The following is a 20,671-nucleotide window of genomic DNA, read 5'->3' as shown; positions in this document are numbered from 1 at the left end:
ATATGCGAACAATGGTGATGCAGAATCGAGTGGCTTTGGATATGTTGTTAGCAGAAAAGGGAGGAGTATGTGGGGTGATCGATGGAAAATGCTGCACATATATCCCAGATCACTCGGAAGGCATAGAGGCCTCAATCATTCGGCTTAAGGCCGCGACCCAGGATCTCACGGATAGCCGAAAGGAAAGGGAAGAAGCCAATAATGTATGGTCCAGCATATCAGCCTGGTTCAGAGGATGGACAGGGGTCATTGTAAAATGGCTATTGACAGGCCTGGCCATAATCGTGGGAATCGTACTCACCGTAGTTATAATGAAATCCCTAATCATGATTTGTGTGAGAAAATGTTTCACAGGATGGACCCCATCCACCACCACCAACGGGATGTTACTTTCACTATATGGGAAGGATCCAAAGGCCATTGGTGAACCGGCCAACTCTATCGTCTCGGACCCCCACGATTGGGTTGATGGCCTCGACGTTTCGTGGCAAGAGGATGTGGCTTTAGGGATCTATGATTCCTGGCTTGCAATCGATGAACCTATTGATGCTTGGGATTCTGATAATGATTATGATTTTAGTTGGGATGATTTAACCTGTGATTTAGAAAGTGTAGGTTCTTTTAAAAGTTATTGCTATTATGCCAGCAGTGAGGAGCGGATGGCAAACATGTATCCGGGATATCCGGGAGAACCACCCTCACCACCACTTACACCACCCGTAACAACCACTTTGGGATCGTCTCAGCTTAAGACACCCAACACTTTGAATACTGACGTTGACACAGACTATGTGGAGATGGAGATTTGTGATTATGAGGAGATGGATATTGGTGATGACGAATGTGCCTCCTTTTCTTCCACAGAGCAATCACATGTACAAGGCTTGATGGCATTGGACGTCGATTGTTTGCCCTGATTCGCGAGGACCACGCCTGCATAAGGAGGGCCCCAAATCTGGCTGGCAACTGGGTCGCACCTACGCCGTGCCGAGGGTGGATTCGGGATCTGGCCGGGCGGCAGCAATCTCCTAACCAGGTGTCGTCGTCGCGAATTATGGCTAACAATTTATGCGTTGAATGTTAGACGGCCAGTTAGGGCCGGTATTTTTCTTTGAGCATGCGTGACGCTGTGTCGCGCCTGGCATGTGACTAATTGGGATGCTGACCACTAGGGTATACGGTGTCTTTCCAAGGAGTTGTCATGTAAAGACAAAGGGAGGAACTGTTAGCCATTAGGGTTTAAACCCCATGACTCAATTGATCATAACATCTGAAATTATATATCGTGCTTCTGAAAACTGATTTGAACTCAGCTGCAGGCAGAGGCGGGTGGACAAAATGTGGTTTCGAGACTCGAGGTGCAGGGTGGATCCTTAGCCCAATAAACAAGTCCTTGAATGTATGTGCCAGACAGTAGATAATATGCTCACCGCCCACGTACAGGGAAAACATGTTGCCAAACGCCTTCTTCACAAAGGGAATAATTAATTATATATCTTTGTAGTTTCCAGTATGTCTCCTAAATCAAGGACGTAACCAACCTTGGAAAGAAATATAGACATTACATATCCTTTGATTGTTGTGTATTCAATCATTAAATCTACTATTTTGCCTAGTGTCTAGAAAACCATTGAAGGTATTATGAGAATATTTCCTTCGGCCTGCGCTCGGGTCTGATGTGTTTAGATAAAGGGCCAAAAAGGGTCACCCTATCCTATGCTTACATCTTTTTGTCTAAGTTTGGCCTTCTTCAGGAAGGGACGATGGTAGGTGGGTCTTTATGGCCCAGTTTTGCTTTGTCTTTAGCACAGATTCTTGTCTGATATTTTGCTATATATGAAATGCCTTTTTGCTTATTTTGCAGCGAGTGCCTTGAGAAATTGCCCGCTGCATGTCAGGCGGTGCATTTTTGAGCCTCGCTCCACACTGTGTGTTTGTAATCGATATATACAGTCACGTGAAAAAGTAAGTACACCCCATGTAAAGTTTTGACTTTTTGAACATATTTCAACATACAGCTATTTGATCTTGATTTCAACAATATTGATAGATAAAGGTGATATAATATAACAAATATCATGAAACATTTACATTTTGTAGTCCATTGTATAATTTAAATAAACATAAATGCAAATTTCGCATGTGGAAAAAGTAAGTACACCCTTGGGTCTAATAGGTGGTATTGCCCCTTTTGGCAGAAACAACCTCAAGTAGGCGTTTCTTATAACTGTCTACCAGTCCCTGACATCGACTGGGAGAAATTTTTGCCAACTCCTCCATGCAGAATTATTTCAGCTGTGCGATGTTTGAGGGGTTTCTTGCATGCACAGCTCGTTTCAAATCCCCCCACAACATCTCGATGGGATTTAGATCCGGGCTTTGACTTGGCCATTCCAGAACCCTCCATTTCTTTCTTTTCAGCCATTCCTTGGTGGATTTACTGGTATGTTTAGGGTCATTGTCATGTTGCAAGGTCCACCTTCGGTTGAGCTTCAACTTTCCGACAGATGGCCTCACATTTTCCTCAAGCACCCTCTGGTACAATGAAGAATTCATAGTGGATTCTATGATGGTGAGCTGCCGAGGCCCTGATGCAGCAAAGCTGCCCCAAACCATAATATTTCCACCACCATGCTTTACAGTTGGTATCAGGTTCTTGTGGTCAAATGCTGTCTTTGGTTTTCGCCAAACATGTCTTCTGGTACTGTGGTCAAATAGCTCTACCTTTGACTCATCTGCCTAGAGCACATTGTTCCAGAAGTGCTGGTCTTTGCCTAGGTGTTCATTGGCAAACTTTAGTCTTGCCCTGATGTTCTTTCTGGACAGCAAAGGTTTCCTCCTGGCACACCTTGTCATGGGGCCCGCAAGGCTAACCCCCACTCGAGCGGGGAAAAATGGCCTTAAAACGTTCATTCATTCATTCATTCACACCTCCCATGTAGATCAAATTTGTGCAGCCTCTTTCTAATGGTAGACTCGTGCACTTTGACATCAAAAGTGGCAAGAGCTACCTGTAGGTCCCGTGATGACATTCTGGGGTTCTTAGAGACTTCTTTCAGCATCTTGCGGTCTGCTCTCGGGCGAAACTTGCTGGGGTGGCCTGGCCTGAACAAGTTGGCAGTTGTTTGGAATCTTCTCCACTTGTAGATGATCTTCCGGACAGTCGAATGATTGATTTCAAATTGTTTGGAGATCTTTTTAAATCCCTTCCCAGACTCGTAGGCATAACGATAACCTTCTTTCTGAAGGCCTCAGAGAGCTCTTTTGATCTCAGCATGGTGGCGCCACACACTTCAACAACAAAGAGCAAACCAAACTACAAACCAAACATCAAAGAGCAAACCAAACAAACTAAAAGAAAAGGAAACCAAACTAAAAGAGCAAACGAAAATGACAACCACGAGTCACGTGAACAGGGGAAAAGGTGGAAGGCAAGGTTTAAATAAGTGCCAGTCATGTGCATGTCTGAGGTTTATAATTAAATAAGACATGTTTCTCCAAGATCCTCTCCAACGATGTTCTAATCATTTGCACCTGAGCTAGTGCACCTGATTCTAATTTTAGGTATTTGAAGTCGTGATAAATGTAGGGGTTACTTAATTTTTCCACATGCGAAATTTGCATTTATGTTTATTTAATTATACAATGGACTACAAAATGTAAATAATAAGAAGAAAAGAACCACCTTTAGAGGCCATTTTTCCCTGCAGAGCAGAGGTTGGCCTACAGACAGCAGGGGTTGGTTTGCAGGGGATTACAAAATGTAAATGTTTCATGATATCTATATAAATAAAACACAGTTTGTGTGTGTGTGTGTGTGTATGTTACCGATAGACTCCTAAACAGAGAGGCTCACGTGCTTGATATTTGGCATAGACATGGCCATTGAGCCTGGGAAGGACATTAAAAAAAAAAAAAAACACCTTTAGAGGCCATTTTTCCCTGCAAAGCGGGGGTTGGCCTTTTTCGGGCACCGTGGTTGTTGTTTTTTTGGTCCCCTTTTTGAAGCAATGTTTTACGGCCGGATGCCCTTCCTGCCGCCAACCCTGTTTGTCGCCTTTTACGACAAACAGGGAATTACCAGTGAACTGGTACTCAATTAGCCGACCTCGGAAGGATGACAGGCTGAGTCAACCCCCCTGGTGTTAATTCAGCGATCGACCGGGATTCGAACCCAGGATCCTAGGATCCTAAGCTGGCACCCTAGCCGCTAAGCCAACACCAGGCTGGGAAGGGCATGGCCTACCTAAAAATATTTGACGAGATGCATATTTTTTATTCATATTTACCTCAGCGCATTTCAGCGAGGAACATGATACACGGAATCTCAGCCGGTGCCAGAGCAGCTCGCTGATTCACTCAGAGCGATCACGTGATGTTCCATCTTCGCTGCCAGACCACTGAACGGAAAATATATAGAATGACCATTGCCATTCACACCACATAGGTGGAGATGCAGCTACAGGGCACCATCTTGGTTGGCACTTAATGCTGGGCGATGGTGATTTCCGTCACACGTTTGCACGTAATTCAGAGCGAAAAGCGATTGCGTTTTTTCACCTTTTGTGCGATCGCGTTTTGTGTCGATTTTTGTCGATTTTGTGCGATATGAATGAAACGTCTTTGCAACAGCTGTGAAACGTCTTTCCACAACCCCATCACCCATTCTTTCCACAACCCCATTCTTCCCCATCACCCCTTCACTCCAAAACTTCCCCATCACCCCTTCCCTCCAAAACTTCCCCATCACCCATCCCCTTCAAAACTTCCCCATCACCCCTCCCCTATCACCCCTCCCCTCCAAATCTACCCCCTTGCCCCTCCCCTCCAAATCTTCCCCATCACCCATCTCTTTCAAATATTCCCCCTTGCCCCTCCCTTCAAATCTTCCCCATCACCCATCCCTTTCAAATCTTCCCCCTTGCCCCTCCACTCCAAATCTTCCCCATCACCCCTTCCCTCCAAAACTTCCCCATCACCCCTCCGCTCCAAAACGTCCCCATCACCCCTCCCCTCTAAATCTACCCCCTTGCCCCTCCCCTCCAAATCATCCCCATCACCCATCTCTTTCAAATCTTCCCCCCATGCCCCTCCCCTCCAAATCTTCCCCATCACCCATCCCTTTCAAATCTCCCCCCTTGCCCCTTCCCTCCTAAACTCCCCCCACACCCCTCCCCTCCGAGACTCTCCCTCGCTCCTCCCCTCCTAGACTCCCCTCTCACCCCTCCTCCTCAAAGCGTCCTCCCCGCTTCTTCCCCCTTCCAACTTTCACCTTCATCTCCCCCAACCTTCTGCCTCACTCTTCCCCCTCCTCAAATAACACCTCACTGCGCCTCACCCAATCACCATCAAACCTTTTGTCCACCCCATTCTTCCCTTTCTCCAACCTATTCTGAAATCTCTAACACACCTTCAACAGCTCTCCCTACCTCTTCCTCCTCTTCCACATCTTACCCTACTGCACTCCCCCCCCCCCCCCCTGTTCTGTATCCGATGCTCCCCCTTCCTCTTCTTTAACAGTATGGACCTCAAACATCCGGGGCCTTCGCTCAAACTTGACTGATCTCTCAAAACAGGTTGCTTCTGACAAACCAGACGTGATCTGCTTAACAGAAACTTTCCTCCTTCATGATGTCTCTGATTCCTTGGTATCTCTCCCAGGTTACTCCCTCCTCCAGTATGATAGACCTGAGCCTCGTCCTGGAGGTGGGGTTGCTATCTTTATTTTAAAAACTCTCTTCCTCACTCGCCCTGCACTGCCCTCTCTCCACCTCACCCCCAGGAATACCTTTGGCTACGGCTTCCCCTTCGCTCCCACCTTTTGTTCATATGTGTGTTGTACCGTCCACCAAACAGTGATGACTCCATCTACCTCTCGCTGTCTGATAATATGGACGAACTTCTGTCTACCCATCCCAACTCTCTCTTCCTCATATGTGGTGATTTCAATTGTCACCATGCCAGTTGGCTGGGTGTGGGTACCTCTCTCACCAGCCATGGCTCTTCAGCAAAGGACTTCTGCGACTCACTGGGACTGACACAATCTGTCAATTTACCGACCCGGATCTCAGTCAACGGAGCATCTTCTCTTCTGGACTTGGTTATGACTAACTTCCCTGAAAATGTCTGCTGCTCTTCTTCTGCTCCAATCGGCTCATCTGATCATGTGCTTGTTGAAGTGGACATCTCTCTGACCATTCTCAGAGAGCCTCCTCAGCGTCGACGAGTCTGGCATTTCACTCAGGCCAACTGGCACGGTCTTCAAGCAGCCATCAATCATCTGGACTGGTCTCCCATCTCTACCGCCTCTGACATCAACTCATCCTGGGAATTCTTCCAAAGTAAATTGCTCTCTCTCATGCACAGATTTATCCCATCTCGTCTTCAGTTGTCATACCCTTCCTCCCGTCCATGGTACACGGAATCTTGTGGTGAGGCTATTGCCCAGAAACAACTTGCTTTCGTCTCCTGGAAAGCAAATCCAACGGAAGGAAATCTCATTTCCTTTCACAAAGCCCGAAACAAGTGTGTGTCCACCCTCAGGAGAGCCAGGAAACAATATCTCTCCGTTCTCAGGACCGAACTCTCTTATCTGTCTCCCTCTTCCAAATCCTGTTGGCGTCTGGTCAAATGTGTTTCTGGTGTTTGTGCCCCCTCCATCCCCTCCCTCACCTCAATCGGCCACACGGCTGACTCCGCACGTGAAAAAGCTGAATGCCTCAACTCTGTGTTTGCCTCTAAATCTTGTGTCCCAAACCCATCCCTCTCTGTACCCACCGTACCCAGTCGTACCCAGCTGCTCCTGGACTCTGTGTCCTTTCCTCCTGACAAGATGGAAAAGTTTCTGTCAACCCTCAACTCTGATTCTGCAACTGGACCTGACGGCATCAGCCCGCGGGTCCTAAAATCCTGTTCATCCGCTCTTTCACTCCCTCTCTCTGTTCTCTTCACCCTCTCTTTTGCTCAAGGTCATCTGCCATCTGCTTGGAAATCTGCCAACATCACCGCTTTGCACAAAAAAGGTGCAAAAAAAGATCCCAGCAACTACAGACCAATCAGCCTTCTCCCAATTATCAGCAAAGTCATGGAATCCATCATTGCTTCAGATATGAAATCTTTCCTCTTTTCCAATGGCTTGATCTCTGATCATCAATTTGGTTTCAGACCTGGTCACTCTACTCTGGACATGCTGCTTCTGCTTTCTCAACAATGAATGGAGGTCCTCAATGCCAAACAGGAAATTAGAGCTGTCTCCCTTGACATATCACGTGCCTTCGATACGGTCTGGCACCCCGCTCTGCTCACCAAACTCTCCTCTTTTGGTATCCATGGAAATCTCCACGCATGGCTGGCGGACTTCCTCTCTAGTCGTAGTCAACGTGTGGCCCTGAATGGGTTTCTCTCATCTCCTCTTCCTGTTCAGTCTGGAGTTCCCCAAGGCAGTGTTCTGGGCCCTGTGCTTTTTCTGGTCTTCATCAATGATCTCTCTGACTCTCTTGAAAATCCTCTCTATCTCTTTGCTGATGACTCGACTCTCTGACGCTCCATTCTTCATCCCTCAGATCGGCAGTCTGCAGCCTCCTCACTCTCTACAGACCTGGACAAAATCACAGACTGGGCAAACAAGTGGAACATGTCTTTCAATCCTGACAAATCTCACACTCTTACGATGTCTCTCCGAAAAGACCGACTGGACAACCCTCCCATCCACTTTCTGAATAATCCTCTCCAAGAAGTTCTGTCACTCAAGCTTTTGGGTCTCACTATCTGCCATGATCTTTCCTGGGAAAACCACATTTCAAATCTGGCCTCCAAAGCCGGTCGCCGACTGGGCATCCTCGTCGTGCGAAGTCCTTCCTTGGCACACCTGAGCTCCTCACCACATACAAGGCTTTCATCCGCAGCTCAATGGAATACTGCTCTCCCCTCTGGGCTGGTGCTCCTGCCTCACACCTAGCTCGTCTTCATGCTGTTGAAACCAAAGCGTTCAGAATCATTGGAATCTCCTGCGATGAAGCTAACTCCAAGGGCCTCTCACTCACTCACCACAGGCAGGTTGGTGGTCTTTCCGTCTTCTACCGACTCCTCTCTGGCCTTGCCCCCCCAGCTCTCTCTGGGCTCTGTCCCGCAAATATTCCTACAGGTCGTACAAGATCTGCCTGCAACCCTCCTATGGTTAAACTGCCAAAATCAAGACTCTCTGCTCACCTTCACTCCTTCATTCCTTTTCTCCCGCCTCTGGAACAAACTCCCTCACTCTCTTCAATCCCACTCCACCCTCCAGGTCTTTAAAACAGCTGTTCACCACCATCTCCTATCTTCCCCCATCCAAAACCTTGATCTTTTCTACCCCCGCTAATTTCACCCCAATTCCACTTTTTTGAAATAACAACTTCTGTCCTGGAAGTCCTTGGTGTCCTTGTGTTTTATACTTCTTCCACTCCCCCCCCCCCCCCTTCCCACGCTTCCTCCCCCCAAGCCCTCTCCCTCCCACACATCTCCCTGCTCTCGAATGTTGTGTTTGTGTGCTTCCCCTTCTCTCCCCATCTTGTCTTCCGCTCCATCTTTTTATATATTTTGTTTGTCTCGGCGATTTTTTTGTGAAGTAAATGTTAGCTCTTTCACGAGCCTCGATTCAGTATACAAAAAACAACAACAAAAAAACCCTTCCTTAACCCATTGAAGCAGTTTATTGCCGCACAAAATGGCATTTTAACAGTTGTCTCGCTTTTAAAATCTGGGACACGTTCAAAACAAACGAGATCCGCGAAGCAAGTAGGTCGAGTCGTGTTAACCAAGATGGCGACACGGCGGCTACACTTTTAACGGAGTACGAGCGTTCTATATATTTTCAATTCAGTGCGCCAGACTCGCTCACGTACTTGATTTGTGGCATAGACATGTCAATTGGGCCCTCACGGTGTAATTTGTGTGAGGCTTTTGTCCGAGTGAGCTTGAGTCGAGAGGGCGAATGTACGGGTTGGGAATGTACGGGTCTCCCTTCCCCCGCCCGGCAACGCCGGTACTGGAGGGTGTCGCAGGATTGGTGTCTCCAAAATCCGCTTCGTGCTGTTGTTGCGAAGATGCAGGACGATGTCACGATTGTTGTGCTGCTCTCCTCCCATGAGAACTGCAACATCATTGTTGACTGGCCCTCCCCTTCCTCCCCTCACCTTCCCCCCATTCACCCTCCCCCTCCCCTTCCCCCTCCCCTCCCCTTCCCTCCTCACCTCCTCCTCCCCCTGCCTTTCCCCCCTCCCCCTTCCCCTACCCTTCCCTCTCCCTTCCGCCTCCACCCAAACCCCTCCCCTTCCCCCTTCCCTTCCTCCTCCCCCCTCCCCCCCCTCTCCTCCCCTCCCCCCCGTTCCCCTCCCCTCCCCTGCCCGGCAATGCCGGGTACTTCTGCTAGTTTGTTATATTATATCACCTTTATCTATCAATATTGTCGAAATGAAGATCAAATAGCTGTATGTTGAAATATGTTGAAAAAGTCAAAACTTTACATGGGGTGTACTTACTTTTTCACGTGACTGTATGGTCACGTCATTGTTGACGTGACGATATATATATGTATATATACTAGCTTGTCTCGGCTCGCTGCGCTCGCCTCACCAAGCGTCTTTACTGAGGGACGGGCTTATTTTAGCAGAGGAAAATGACTGTAGCTTGGTTGCTGTGTTGTCATGATTTTCACGAATCATAATACAAACAATTACTTGGCACAAATGTATTTGTTGTGTTTGTGATATTACATTTTTATAGGCAATTTAGGTTGAAGATTCAGGTTGAATGTTTTTTTTTTTTTCAAGAAAGAACCGCTCAGCACATACATAGGGGAGGGGTAGGTGCAGACTGGAAGTTTGGGACGATTACACCTCACCACCACGTAATTCAAAACACCTCACCACGAAGTAATTTAAAACACCTCACCACAAAGTAATTTACAACACCTCACAGCCATAAAACACGTAATAAAAACACCTCACCACCACGAAATTGAAAACACCTCACAGCCATAAAACACGTAATAAAAACGCCTCACAGCCACAAAATTAAAAACACCTCACCACCAAGTAATTCAAAACACCTCACCACCACGTAATTCAAAACACCTCATCACCACATAATTAAAAACACCTCACCACCACGTCATTTAAAAACACCTCACCACCATGTGAGATTTAAAAACACCTCACCACCACATAATTCAAAATACCTCACCACCATGTGATTCAAAACCACCACAACGTTATTAAAAACACTTCACAACCACGGAAACAAAAGTTTGAGGGAGTCGTTAAGTGACAACACAGACACTGCCCAGATGTGCAGTTATACAGATAAATGACTGTACCACGAGTTGCCGTTTTATCACGGCTTAAACCAATCATAATTCAAACAATTATTTTGCACAAATGTATTTGTAATATACGTGATATCACATTTCATAAACAATTGAAGATGAAAACTTAAGTTGAAAAAAAAAAAATTCCCCAAAAAATTCCCCCCCCCCAAAAAAAAAAAATTGGAAATTTTTTCAAAACAAATACCCTTAGGACATACCGATGGGAGAGATATGTGCATACCAGAAGTTTGGTACGATTTCACAAAAGTTTGAGAAAGTAATTCAGTGACAAGACAACACAAGACAAGACAACACATGACAGGACAGACGCTGCACAGATATATATATATATATATATGTATATATATATATATATATATATTGTTACGGACGCGGCTAAAGATGTTATTTTGACCGAGCGGTGGTATTACCGCGACCGAACAGTGCTTCCTTGATTAATACCCGATTTGCCCCAAACTTTGGCCGGATCGCGCCACCGCTATTCAATCGGGAAAACTCTAAAGCGACCGAATACAAAGAGGAAGAAGACGTACAGAAGAGTAATTGGATTTATTATTTACACATATAAGTAGGAAGAAAGCAGTCACGTTTATTTACAGACGAGATTAGATACACAGTGCAACGCTAGCTTACCTACAGTCTTAATTAACCCAGGGACAGAACAAACAAGGACAGACTCACGCAGGGAATGATGATAGGACTGGCGGGAGATGGATGGCTGGTGGATGGCTGGCGGGATAGGGAGGTCCAACTGGTCCTGCAACCGATCGACTCGTTGGGCAGCCGCCGCTCCTTCGCGGCCCTGCTCCAAACTGCCGTCCAGGCCTCACGCTGCTGTGGCTGCAGTTTCGGTGGCTCCAGCTGCAGTAAATGCAGTTGCGGTGGCTCGAGCTGCAGCAAGTGCAGTTTCGGTGGCTCGATCTGCAGCTCAACTCTGGACTTCTCTCGGACTCAACTCCTTGGACTCCCTCTCGTCTCTCCGTAAAAGCTCATCTCTCCGGGAAACGCCCTAGCTGCGGGTTATATAGGCCCCGCCCCTCAACCTTCGCGAACCTCCTCGATGTTTCTTTCCACACCCTCTCCAAGTCCAACCCCTTGTTCGTGGTTGGTTGAGTGGGGCTGACTCACTCCTCCCCTCTATGACGAGGTGGGGACCCGCCTTTCTTCCCCAACCCTGCCTCGTGGTCAATGGCGGATGAAGAGAAAACCGCCCAAAATGCAGTTGGCAATGCGAATGTCAATTGACGAAAAGGCGGAATGGAAGTTTTGGGAGTGGGAATGAAGGGAATCTATCTCTTTCACTGGTGCAATGGAGTATTTCAATTAATGGGAGACACAGCCTTACCCTAAAACACATAATAAGATATAACTATTGAACAGGGGTATTCTATGATTGGCTGTGGTGTGGATGCTTTATGGACTAATTATGGGACGCCCTTTGACCTTTACACAGCTCCGGAGGCAGGAGGCGCAGAATAAACAATAATAATAATACACACAATCAAAAAAATACAGTCCTCATATCCGCAACAATATATTGTTGCGGTTTTTAGAACCCTCCACTTTGTAAATATTTGTAATATTCCCTTATAAATAATCCCCTGTAAATATTCCCATTTTTGGGGTAAAAGGTCAAAGGTCGCACCCTAGTTAGGCCACGAGCAACACATAGCACACCATAGGCTTCTCCTTTAGTTATTTCATTAGTATGTGTTTCATTCAGGTAAGGATCTGTTCCCAATAGTTGAATCTGCATTGTATTAATTAAATAAGAGTAGGCCCCCTTGTCAATTCATATTGCGGCGTAGCCTTCCTCCAAATTGTGTTCCTGGGCTTGCCAGTGGCGTTCGCTGCCTGGCTCAGCCGCCATTGAACACGAGGTCAGGCTTGGAGAAGAAGGGTGCGGGGCGGCAAGAATGAGGTGTGGCCACGTCAACTCACCACCAGGGCGTGGCCGGTAAGCCCCCACCAGCCAATCAGGGCTGAGGTGAGCTCGTTAATAGGCGTGGCTCGATGAAGCGCGGCTTGATTTCTAAGCGGGTTATAAAAGCGCAAGCGCCAAGCCCTCTCACGGAGATGCGCGAGGGGAGGCCATTGATGACGGACTGCGCCGGGGGATGCTGATTGTGAACGAACTGCGCGGGGAGTGCTCGATTGATTGTCACGTTGTTGGAGCGACCTGCACGAGGGTACACTCTGAGACGAACGTTGGGAGAGAGAGAGTCGGCACAAAGATTATGTACGCGGCATCCCAGTCCCCCGCATAATTATAAGGTCCGGTCGCGCGCCAACGACACGCGAAGCTGCCTGCCATTCTTCGCGGCGGACCCGGAGCCTGGAACCATCTGCTTGGACCCTTTTCTTCCTTCCCACCACCACCACCCCATTCGCGTAAGTGTGTTTGTATTGGCCTGGGCGTGTGATAATATAAGACTGTTTAAGGCTGCCCTGTGTCACTGCTTCTTCTTCTTCTTGTATAATCCCTTCTTTCATTTCCTCTTCGGGTTTCTTGTACATAATTAATAAATTATATTTGTTCTTGCTTTACTTTGGTTCCTCTCATCCGATCGCCTGCGTCCTGTCCCCAATTGAATATCGGTGGCACGATTTCGGAACCGCTATAATCGGGTTTAGACTGCCGCTAACGGCTCGAGCTTCGGATTGCTAAACCGCTCGGCAACATTCCATCTTGTCCGTGGCTCGGGCAGAAGTATCGCCCTGCTTCCGACCGGAAGGAGCGTGGTATCTTCTAGGACTCGGACGGCCAGCTTAATAAACGAGGGGATTAAACCCCCCTCGGTAAGGGGAGCGCCGTAATCCGAGATCCGTAACAATATATACAGACTTGACATTTAATATGGAATATTTTTTTTGTGGGGGTGAACTTAATTTTCAAGATGTCTTAGAACCAAAAGTTCATTGGAATTATGTTGAAATTATTCTAGATTTTGTTAATGTGACCTTTAAAAGAAACAAAAACCACATTTGACATTTCGAAGCAAATAAATTGATCCTTGAAAGTGATGTAAACTGATATCGAACTCAATTCATGGACAGTACTGTGTTAAACTTCTGTATGTTTTCCAGAAGTATCTCTTTATTTTGCACATTAGCCCAAAATTTTTTAAACATAAACAAAAGTTAAATTACGACTGGGATTACGGACAGTAAAATTACAGTTCAGTACTTCGTGTAACCCCCACGAGCATTCAACAGAGCACATACACGTTGAGGCATGCTGTTCACGAGATTTGCCAAGGTTTGGACAGGAATCGCTTACCATGCAGTGACAATAGCCTGCTGCAATTCACGCACAGAGGACGGCTGCTGGTCCAAGTGGTCGATTTGACGCGTTAATTCTGCCCACAAGTTCTCTATCGGATTCATATCCGGGGACATGGCAGGCCACTCCATATGCTCTACACCACGGTTACCAAGAAAGTGTTGGATCATGCGAGCACGATTAGGCCGTGCATTGTCATCTTGGAAGACAAAGTTTCCTCGAAAGGCTGCACGAGCAAATGGAAGCAATGTTTCTTCCAGAATGGCCCTGTACTTGAACTGGTTCAGGTTTCCATTCAGAACAACCAGGTCAGTTTTGCCCCCTGCATGAAAAGCAGCCTAAACGGTCACCCCATCACCTCCAGCTTGGACTCTTGGCACTATACAATCTTTGTTGTAGGCTTCATGCACTTGTCTGCGCACTCGGGCGCGGCCATCTTGACGATAGATCAGAAATCTAGACTCGTCACTGCAGATCACGTGATTCCAGTGTCCTGGCTGCGATTGCCGGTGCTCTCTGGCCCACTGCAATCGGCGGTGTTGTCTGGTCAGGTGTGGCTTTCTCAGGGGACGCCTGGCACGATAGCCTGCTTGAACCAGTCGTTGGTTGACTAGCCTTCTGGATACAGGCACATTTGTCAGTTGCTGCCACTCAGCCCTAAGCCGATTAGCTGACTTGGTACGGCCATTGCGGACTAACCGGTGCAGCTGGCGATCATCCCTCCTTGTGGTTCTGCAGGGACGTCCTGGCCTCGGGATTGGAGTAGGGACACCCCTCTGAGCATTTCATTTCAGGATCTTTGACACCTGACCTTGAGTGATGCCATACTGCCGAGCAATAGCATGCTGTTTCATGCCGTAATTTCGTAAAGCCACCACTCCATGACAAACAGCATTGTTGAGTTGACGGACCATCTCCAGAGGAAGCGGCAATAACTTTTGGAGACGTGCAGCAGTTGTTTTCCACTAATACAGAACGCAACAACCCTTGTATACCCGACTGTGAAGCCAATCATCAAATGCACCTGTCCGTACATTTTGCCATGCCACCTGTGATATAATCCTGTTGTTGACTTCTTGCTGCGACAGACAATCAGTGACATGGTTCTTTTAACAAATAAATCACCAAAGTGTAAAAGAAACTCACCAGATTGATATACCGAGTTAAGAAAGTAAACCCAAGTCAAGAAAAAAAAAAATTCCATATTAAATGCCAAGTCTGTATATATGAGGTACGGTGAAAATGTATTGCAAACAAGGCATAAAATAACAAGGCATGGGTCTGTGTTTACAGGCAGCATGAAGGTGTACTTATGACTTGTCGTTAGGGCTAATTTCATTAACCTGAAATTATTTGTCGTTTCAAGCTGAGAGCTTGAAGTATGGCAACAGAGCAAATTATGGATTTTTACAAACGTGAGTATCAGTGTCATAAAATTCAAAAGTGTCTTAATGATGGGAAAAAAAACATCAACGCATGGTGGCAGTGGACAGTGATGGTGCCACCTCATAAACCACAATAACAACATTGGTAAAGAGTTCAAGCATGGGTGTGAGAATCTTGAGGATGACCCTGGTCAGGACAGCGGTTAGATGCCACCGAGGAGAGAACTGTGGCCTAAGTTGAGAACTTGATTATGGCGGATCGACTCCTCAAGGTTGATGAGCTCAGTACTGAAGTTGGAATTTCACATGAAAGTATTGTGGCCATGCTGGCATGGTGGCCTAGAGCAGAGGTTCCCAACCTTTTTTGTGTTATGGCCCCCTTGGCTCCCAGAGCACATCCCCAGCACCTCCTCCCTTTCGCGGGGGTCAAGCAGCGGAGCGTGTGGAAGCAGGCTAGGGGCGTCTGGGGGAATGCCCCCCAGAAAATTTTGGGTTCAAATTACCCAATGGAAGAACCACCTTTAGAGGCCATTTTTCCCCGCAGAGCAGGGGTTGACCCCATGGCCCCCCGAGAAATACACCATGGCCCCCCAGGGGGCCATGGCCCCCAGGTTGGGAACCGCGGGCCTAGAGGAACGCACACTCACTCAAAGCTGTCTTGCTTCGGTTTGGTTCTCGACCCAGCTATAAACTGTGGAGGGGGTGGAGGGGAGGCTCAAGTCACGAGCTGCTTGAACTGTATGAAGCCGAGCCAGGCAACTTTCTTTCCCGTCTGTTTACTAAGGATGAAGCATGCATCCATCACTGAGAACCCAAGTCCAAGTTGGAATCCATGCAATGGAAACACAAGACCTCTCCATCCGCCAAGAGATTCTGAAAGCAATCCTCGGCCGACAAAGTGATCGACTCAATTTTCTGGGATGACCAAGCGATTCTGCTAATTGACTAGATGCTGCATAAAACAATGATAACGTGACTATTATAGTACGGGCAAATATGAGACAGTTGAGAATGCACAGAGAATAGACTCGAGATAGAGATATGAAGAGGAAAAACTGACTCCACAAAAAGGCAGGATTAATTGGGTCATTAAAGTAGTAGTCATAGTAGTTAGTAGAAGGAGTAGCAGCAATAGTATTAGTAGCAAGAACATGGGATAGACAAGTGCTGGGCGGTGTTGAAACCGGGGGTATGTGAGCAGGTATGAGAGGTGAAAGAGCAGGTAGGGGAGGTGAAAGAGCAGGTAGGGAGATGTGGGGAAGAAGGGAAACAGAATCCTTAAAGGCACAAGCAGTCCTGGAGGTGACAAGGTAGACATTTAATAAGATGAAAGCAAAAGCAGTGCAAACTTACTCTGCTGTCTCCGAGGTTGGCTATGTAGAGGACGTCATCAACAACAAGGACGCATGTGGCTGTTGAACCATCTTTCCAAACAGGCTTTCTGAAGACCAAAGCATGATCACTTAAACAAGAGATCTTCAATCAACTGTTAAATCCTGCATCTCCTTCTCCATAACCACTTTTATGGATCCAAATTTACACTCATCATGCAAGCTAAACATCAACAACACAGCACAAAGACATTACTTACTGACTGGAAGCCTGTTTCAGGAAATCCTCATCAGTCTTCTTGAAGGTGTCCACAAGACATTTCTTTATTTCCTTCTCCAGATTAGCCACCTCTCCTGTTTTGTGCAATGAAAAAGAAAAAAAAGATATATGATGCTGTTGTAACCACAAAGGTAAATCTTGAAGTCAAACACAAATTAACAAAGCATTCAAACAATATTTTCATCAAAATACTGAATTGATCTCTATTTGGAAAGTTTTGGCCTTTTTGCAGAAGCAAGCTCTCGAGGAATTCATGCACCAAAATCTAGATATCTGCGATCACAAAGCGATCGCCAAGGGTAAAGCTCGCCTGGCGCCCGCGATCCAATGATGGCCATATATTGTTCGGATCGCCATGCGACCTAGACCTTCAACATTTAGGGATAGAGTACAAATGAAGAAAATATATCCCATCTACAATCTATCCATAAAACTCAACATCATGAAAATCGGAGGAAAACTGTTCAAATTACGATCAAAAAGATGTTTTTTGTTAGTTCGGTCACAATCCGACAAAGTAGGTCAAAGACACGAATCAAATATCAGGTGCACAATATCAATGCAGGTCCACTATTATGATGCAAAAACATATTGGAAGGCCAAGCGGTCTTTTAGAGATTCCGCATTGGTAAAATTGAGGGATGACAAACTAGAACGACACTCGATGGCGTCGTGACGTCGACTGATATGCCTCCTCCCACATTATTAAATCATTATACATACTTGTACCAAGTTTGTTTTAAATCCATTCAGCTGTTCTCAAGTTATCACATTTTTTCCTGACATGACCTTTGACCTTTCACCTCTTTATGCCATAATCCAATCAGTTTATCTTTGCATCATATATACCCATACCAAGTTTGTTCAAAATCCCATCACTTGTTCACAAGTTGGTGTGGCAGCATAAATTTTATTTACCATGACATCTGACCTTTGACCTCGGCTCCAAAATCTAATCGGTTCATCTTTATATCATATATACTAATACCCAGTTTATTTCAAATCCCATTATTGGTTCACGAGTTGGCGCGGCAACATAATTTTTACTTAACATAACCTCTGACCTTTGACCAAGTAACCCCAAAATATAATCAGTTCATCTTTATCTCATTATACATAATTGCACCAAGTTTCACCAAGATCCATTCAGCCATACCCAGTATATTTCAAATCCCATCATTGGTTCACGAGTTGGCGCGGTAATGAAATAATTGTAACTTAACATGACCTCTGATCTTTGACTTCTTGACCCCAAAATCGAATTGGTTTATCTTTCCATCATAATATATAATTATACCAAGTTTCGTGAAAATCCCATAACTGGTTGTTCCAGTTATGGGACACTTGTTCAATATCACAAGAGAGCACACACACATCATTTCTCTACAATAAATGTATTCACCTTTGATCAGACTTCGTACAAAAATATACAGTTGGACCCCGACATTTGTGGGGATATATTCGTGGAAAAATGCGGCGAATGTGGGGACATTGTTTCAATTTACACAGGGGGGGGGGGGACAACTTTCACGGCAGCTCACGATTCATAAGGGAAAAAAAAAATCCCATGAAAAAAAACCACGGAGCACAGGGCCGCGAATGTCGAAGCAAACAGCAAAACTACCGTGAAAAACCGCACATGTCTAATGGCACAGTGGAAAATGGTTTATGCATGGCTGGAAGTGTTTTTTTGCACATAGTGTGGAAGATGCTTTTAGAACTGTTAAGTGAGCGGCTGCTGGGAAATGGTTTTTCAGAAGGGAGAATTTTACAAACACGAATACACATGATTACAGTTTTCATGAAATGCTTGCAAATAAAATTTTAAAAAGTTAGCTCACTCTTTTGCTGCGGGTGTCATGTTACTTTATTGAAAACTAACCGTTCATACTTCGATCTTGTGTGGTCGCCAAAGCATGTCTTGATCCAGGAAATAGTTGACGTTTTAACTGCTCGGGGTTTAAGCTTGAAGGAGGATATGGTATTCTGTATTATCGAAGAAGACAGATGTTGAGATTAAATTGCATAATTTTAAACACTCTGGATCACAGACTTGTGTTGGAATTTCATTTTATTTTCGATTTAAAATAAAAGTTCATTTTTATTTTGGTTCCCAGAACCAGCCCCACTGATTGGCCCAATAATTAATTTCACCATATTATAGAGGAGACTAACACATCAATCGTGTGCAGACTAATGGAATCATGTAACTTAAAACTAAACAATATATACAGACTTGTATATATATACAAACAATATATATACAAACAATATATTGTTACGGATCGCGGATTAGATGTTATTATGGGCCGAGCGGATGGTCCACCGCGACCTAACAGTTCCCCCGATTCTTCCCCAACTCACCCGATTCCACTCGAACGTTGGCCAAATCGCGCTACGCTAAATCAATGATGGAAAGGACACAACGACTGGGATAGATGAAACGACGCAAGGGGTACAGTTCTCAAGACCTCCGGAGGAGGATATAATTAGTGGTGGAGAAAAGGGGTAGATTACAAGGTAGAGTGAGGTAAAAGACACAGAAGAGATGGGCACTTAGTTACAGTCTTATCTTATCCCCGACAGACCACAGACAAACGGGACAAGGCTGACTTACACAGGGATTGATGGCAGGGAAGGACAGGTAGTTCGATAGCACAAGGTGCACCTTGGCTCGGGGACAGGATCAAGCACGGTCTAAGAGATGCAGGGAGGCCTCACAGCGCTCGGAGGTGGCGTCTTTCTTTTTCCAAGCTCAGCGCGCATCTGACGTCACCTCCCTCTTCCTGCGCATGCTCAGCGGGGAGTCACACGCCCTCGGCTGGTTGGCTCCGCCCCAGATGGGACCGGTCCGCCGCTTCTATTGGGTGCGGGGGTTACCGGGCTCCGCCCTTGACGAGGAGCTGACAGGGAGCCCCTATTTGGTAACCCCGTCGAGCACATGTTCGATGGCGGCTCGTTGGAAAGGCCTGGTGCCCTCCCAACACCCCCTACCAACCAAGCCGGAGTGAGGACGCGCACTCCCCGCGCCCGCCGCTGCTGTTGTTGTTGTTGTTGTTGTTGTTGCTGAACCATGAGGAAGAGCTGCGGGGAGGTATTGGGAGGTCCTAAACTTCCTAACGGTGCCATACAATCACATTCTGGTGCAACGAAGTCAGAATTAATGGAAACGAGTCCTTAACTGACATAGACTAAGAATAACTAGCAAGATGTCCTATAGTTGTCTTACATGAGATGCGGTGAACCTGGGTGCAACATTTAATGGGGGAAATAGGGGGAGGTCGGGTCTACAGAGTGTTGTTTACAGAAAATGGGACTAGGGAATGGGGGATTGGGGATAGTTGGGAAGTATTGAGGAAATAGGGGAATATTTACAAGCGGATATGGATGGATGCAAATCCCATATCCGCAACAATATACAAACCCTGGTGTTGGGCTAGTGGCTAGGGTGCCGGCTTAGGATCCTAGGATCCTGGGTTCGAATCCTGCTCGATCGCTGAATTAACGCCAGGGGGGTTGACTCAGCCTGTCATCCTTCCGAGGTCAGCTAATTGAGTACCAGTTCACTGGTAATTCCCTGTTTGTCGTTAAAGGCGGCAAAAAGGGTTGGCGTCAGGAAGGGCATCCGGCCGTAAAACATTGCTTCAAAAAGGGGACCAAAAAACAACAACCACGGTTCCCGAAAAAGGCCAACCCCCGCTTTGCGGGGAAAAATGGCCTCTAAAGGTGGTTAAATACAGACTTGGCATTTAATATGGTATATATATTTTTTCTTGACGGGTTTACTTTCTGAACTCAGTATATCAATCTGGTGAGTTTCTTTTACCCTTCGGTGATGTCTTTGTTGAAAGAACCATGTCACTGATTGTCTTTCGCAGCAAGAAGTCAATAACAGGATTATATCACAGGTGGCGTGACAAAATGTAAGGACAGGTACATTTGACGATTGACTTCACAATCGGGTATATAAGGGTTGTTGCGTTCTGTATTAGTGGAAAACAACTGCTGCACATCGACAAAAGTTAT

At 46.2% G+C, this 20,671-nt stretch overlaps 1 protein-coding gene across 2 annotated transcripts in view; it reads right to left on the bottom strand.

Moving 5' to 3' along the window:
- Positions 1-20,671, bottom strand: part of ILKAP (ILK associated serine/threonine phosphatase) — a 153,671-nt gene that overhangs the window by 49,733 nt on the left and 83,267 nt on the right. For both annotated transcript variants that reach the window (XM_078768231.1, XM_078768232.1), the window contains 2 exons: positions 16,626-16,719; positions 16,388-16,475 (listed from right to left, as the gene is read on the bottom strand). In XM_078768231.1, coding sequence (XP_078624357.1) covers positions 16,388-16,475; positions 16,626-16,719 — 182 coding nt within the window. The remainder of the gene's footprint in view (positions 1-16,387; positions 16,476-16,625; positions 16,720-20,671) is intronic.

Source organism: Myxine glutinosa, chromosome 14 (genome assembly GCF_964187855.1).
Source record: "Myxine glutinosa chromosome 14, kmMyxGlut1.1, whole genome shotgun sequence".
NCBI classification, from domain to species: Eukaryota; Metazoa; Chordata; class Myxini; order Myxiniformes; family Myxinidae; genus Myxine; species Myxine glutinosa.
The sequence above is the reverse complement of the archived record's forward strand: the minus strand, read 5'-3'. Positions and strand labels throughout refer to the sequence as shown.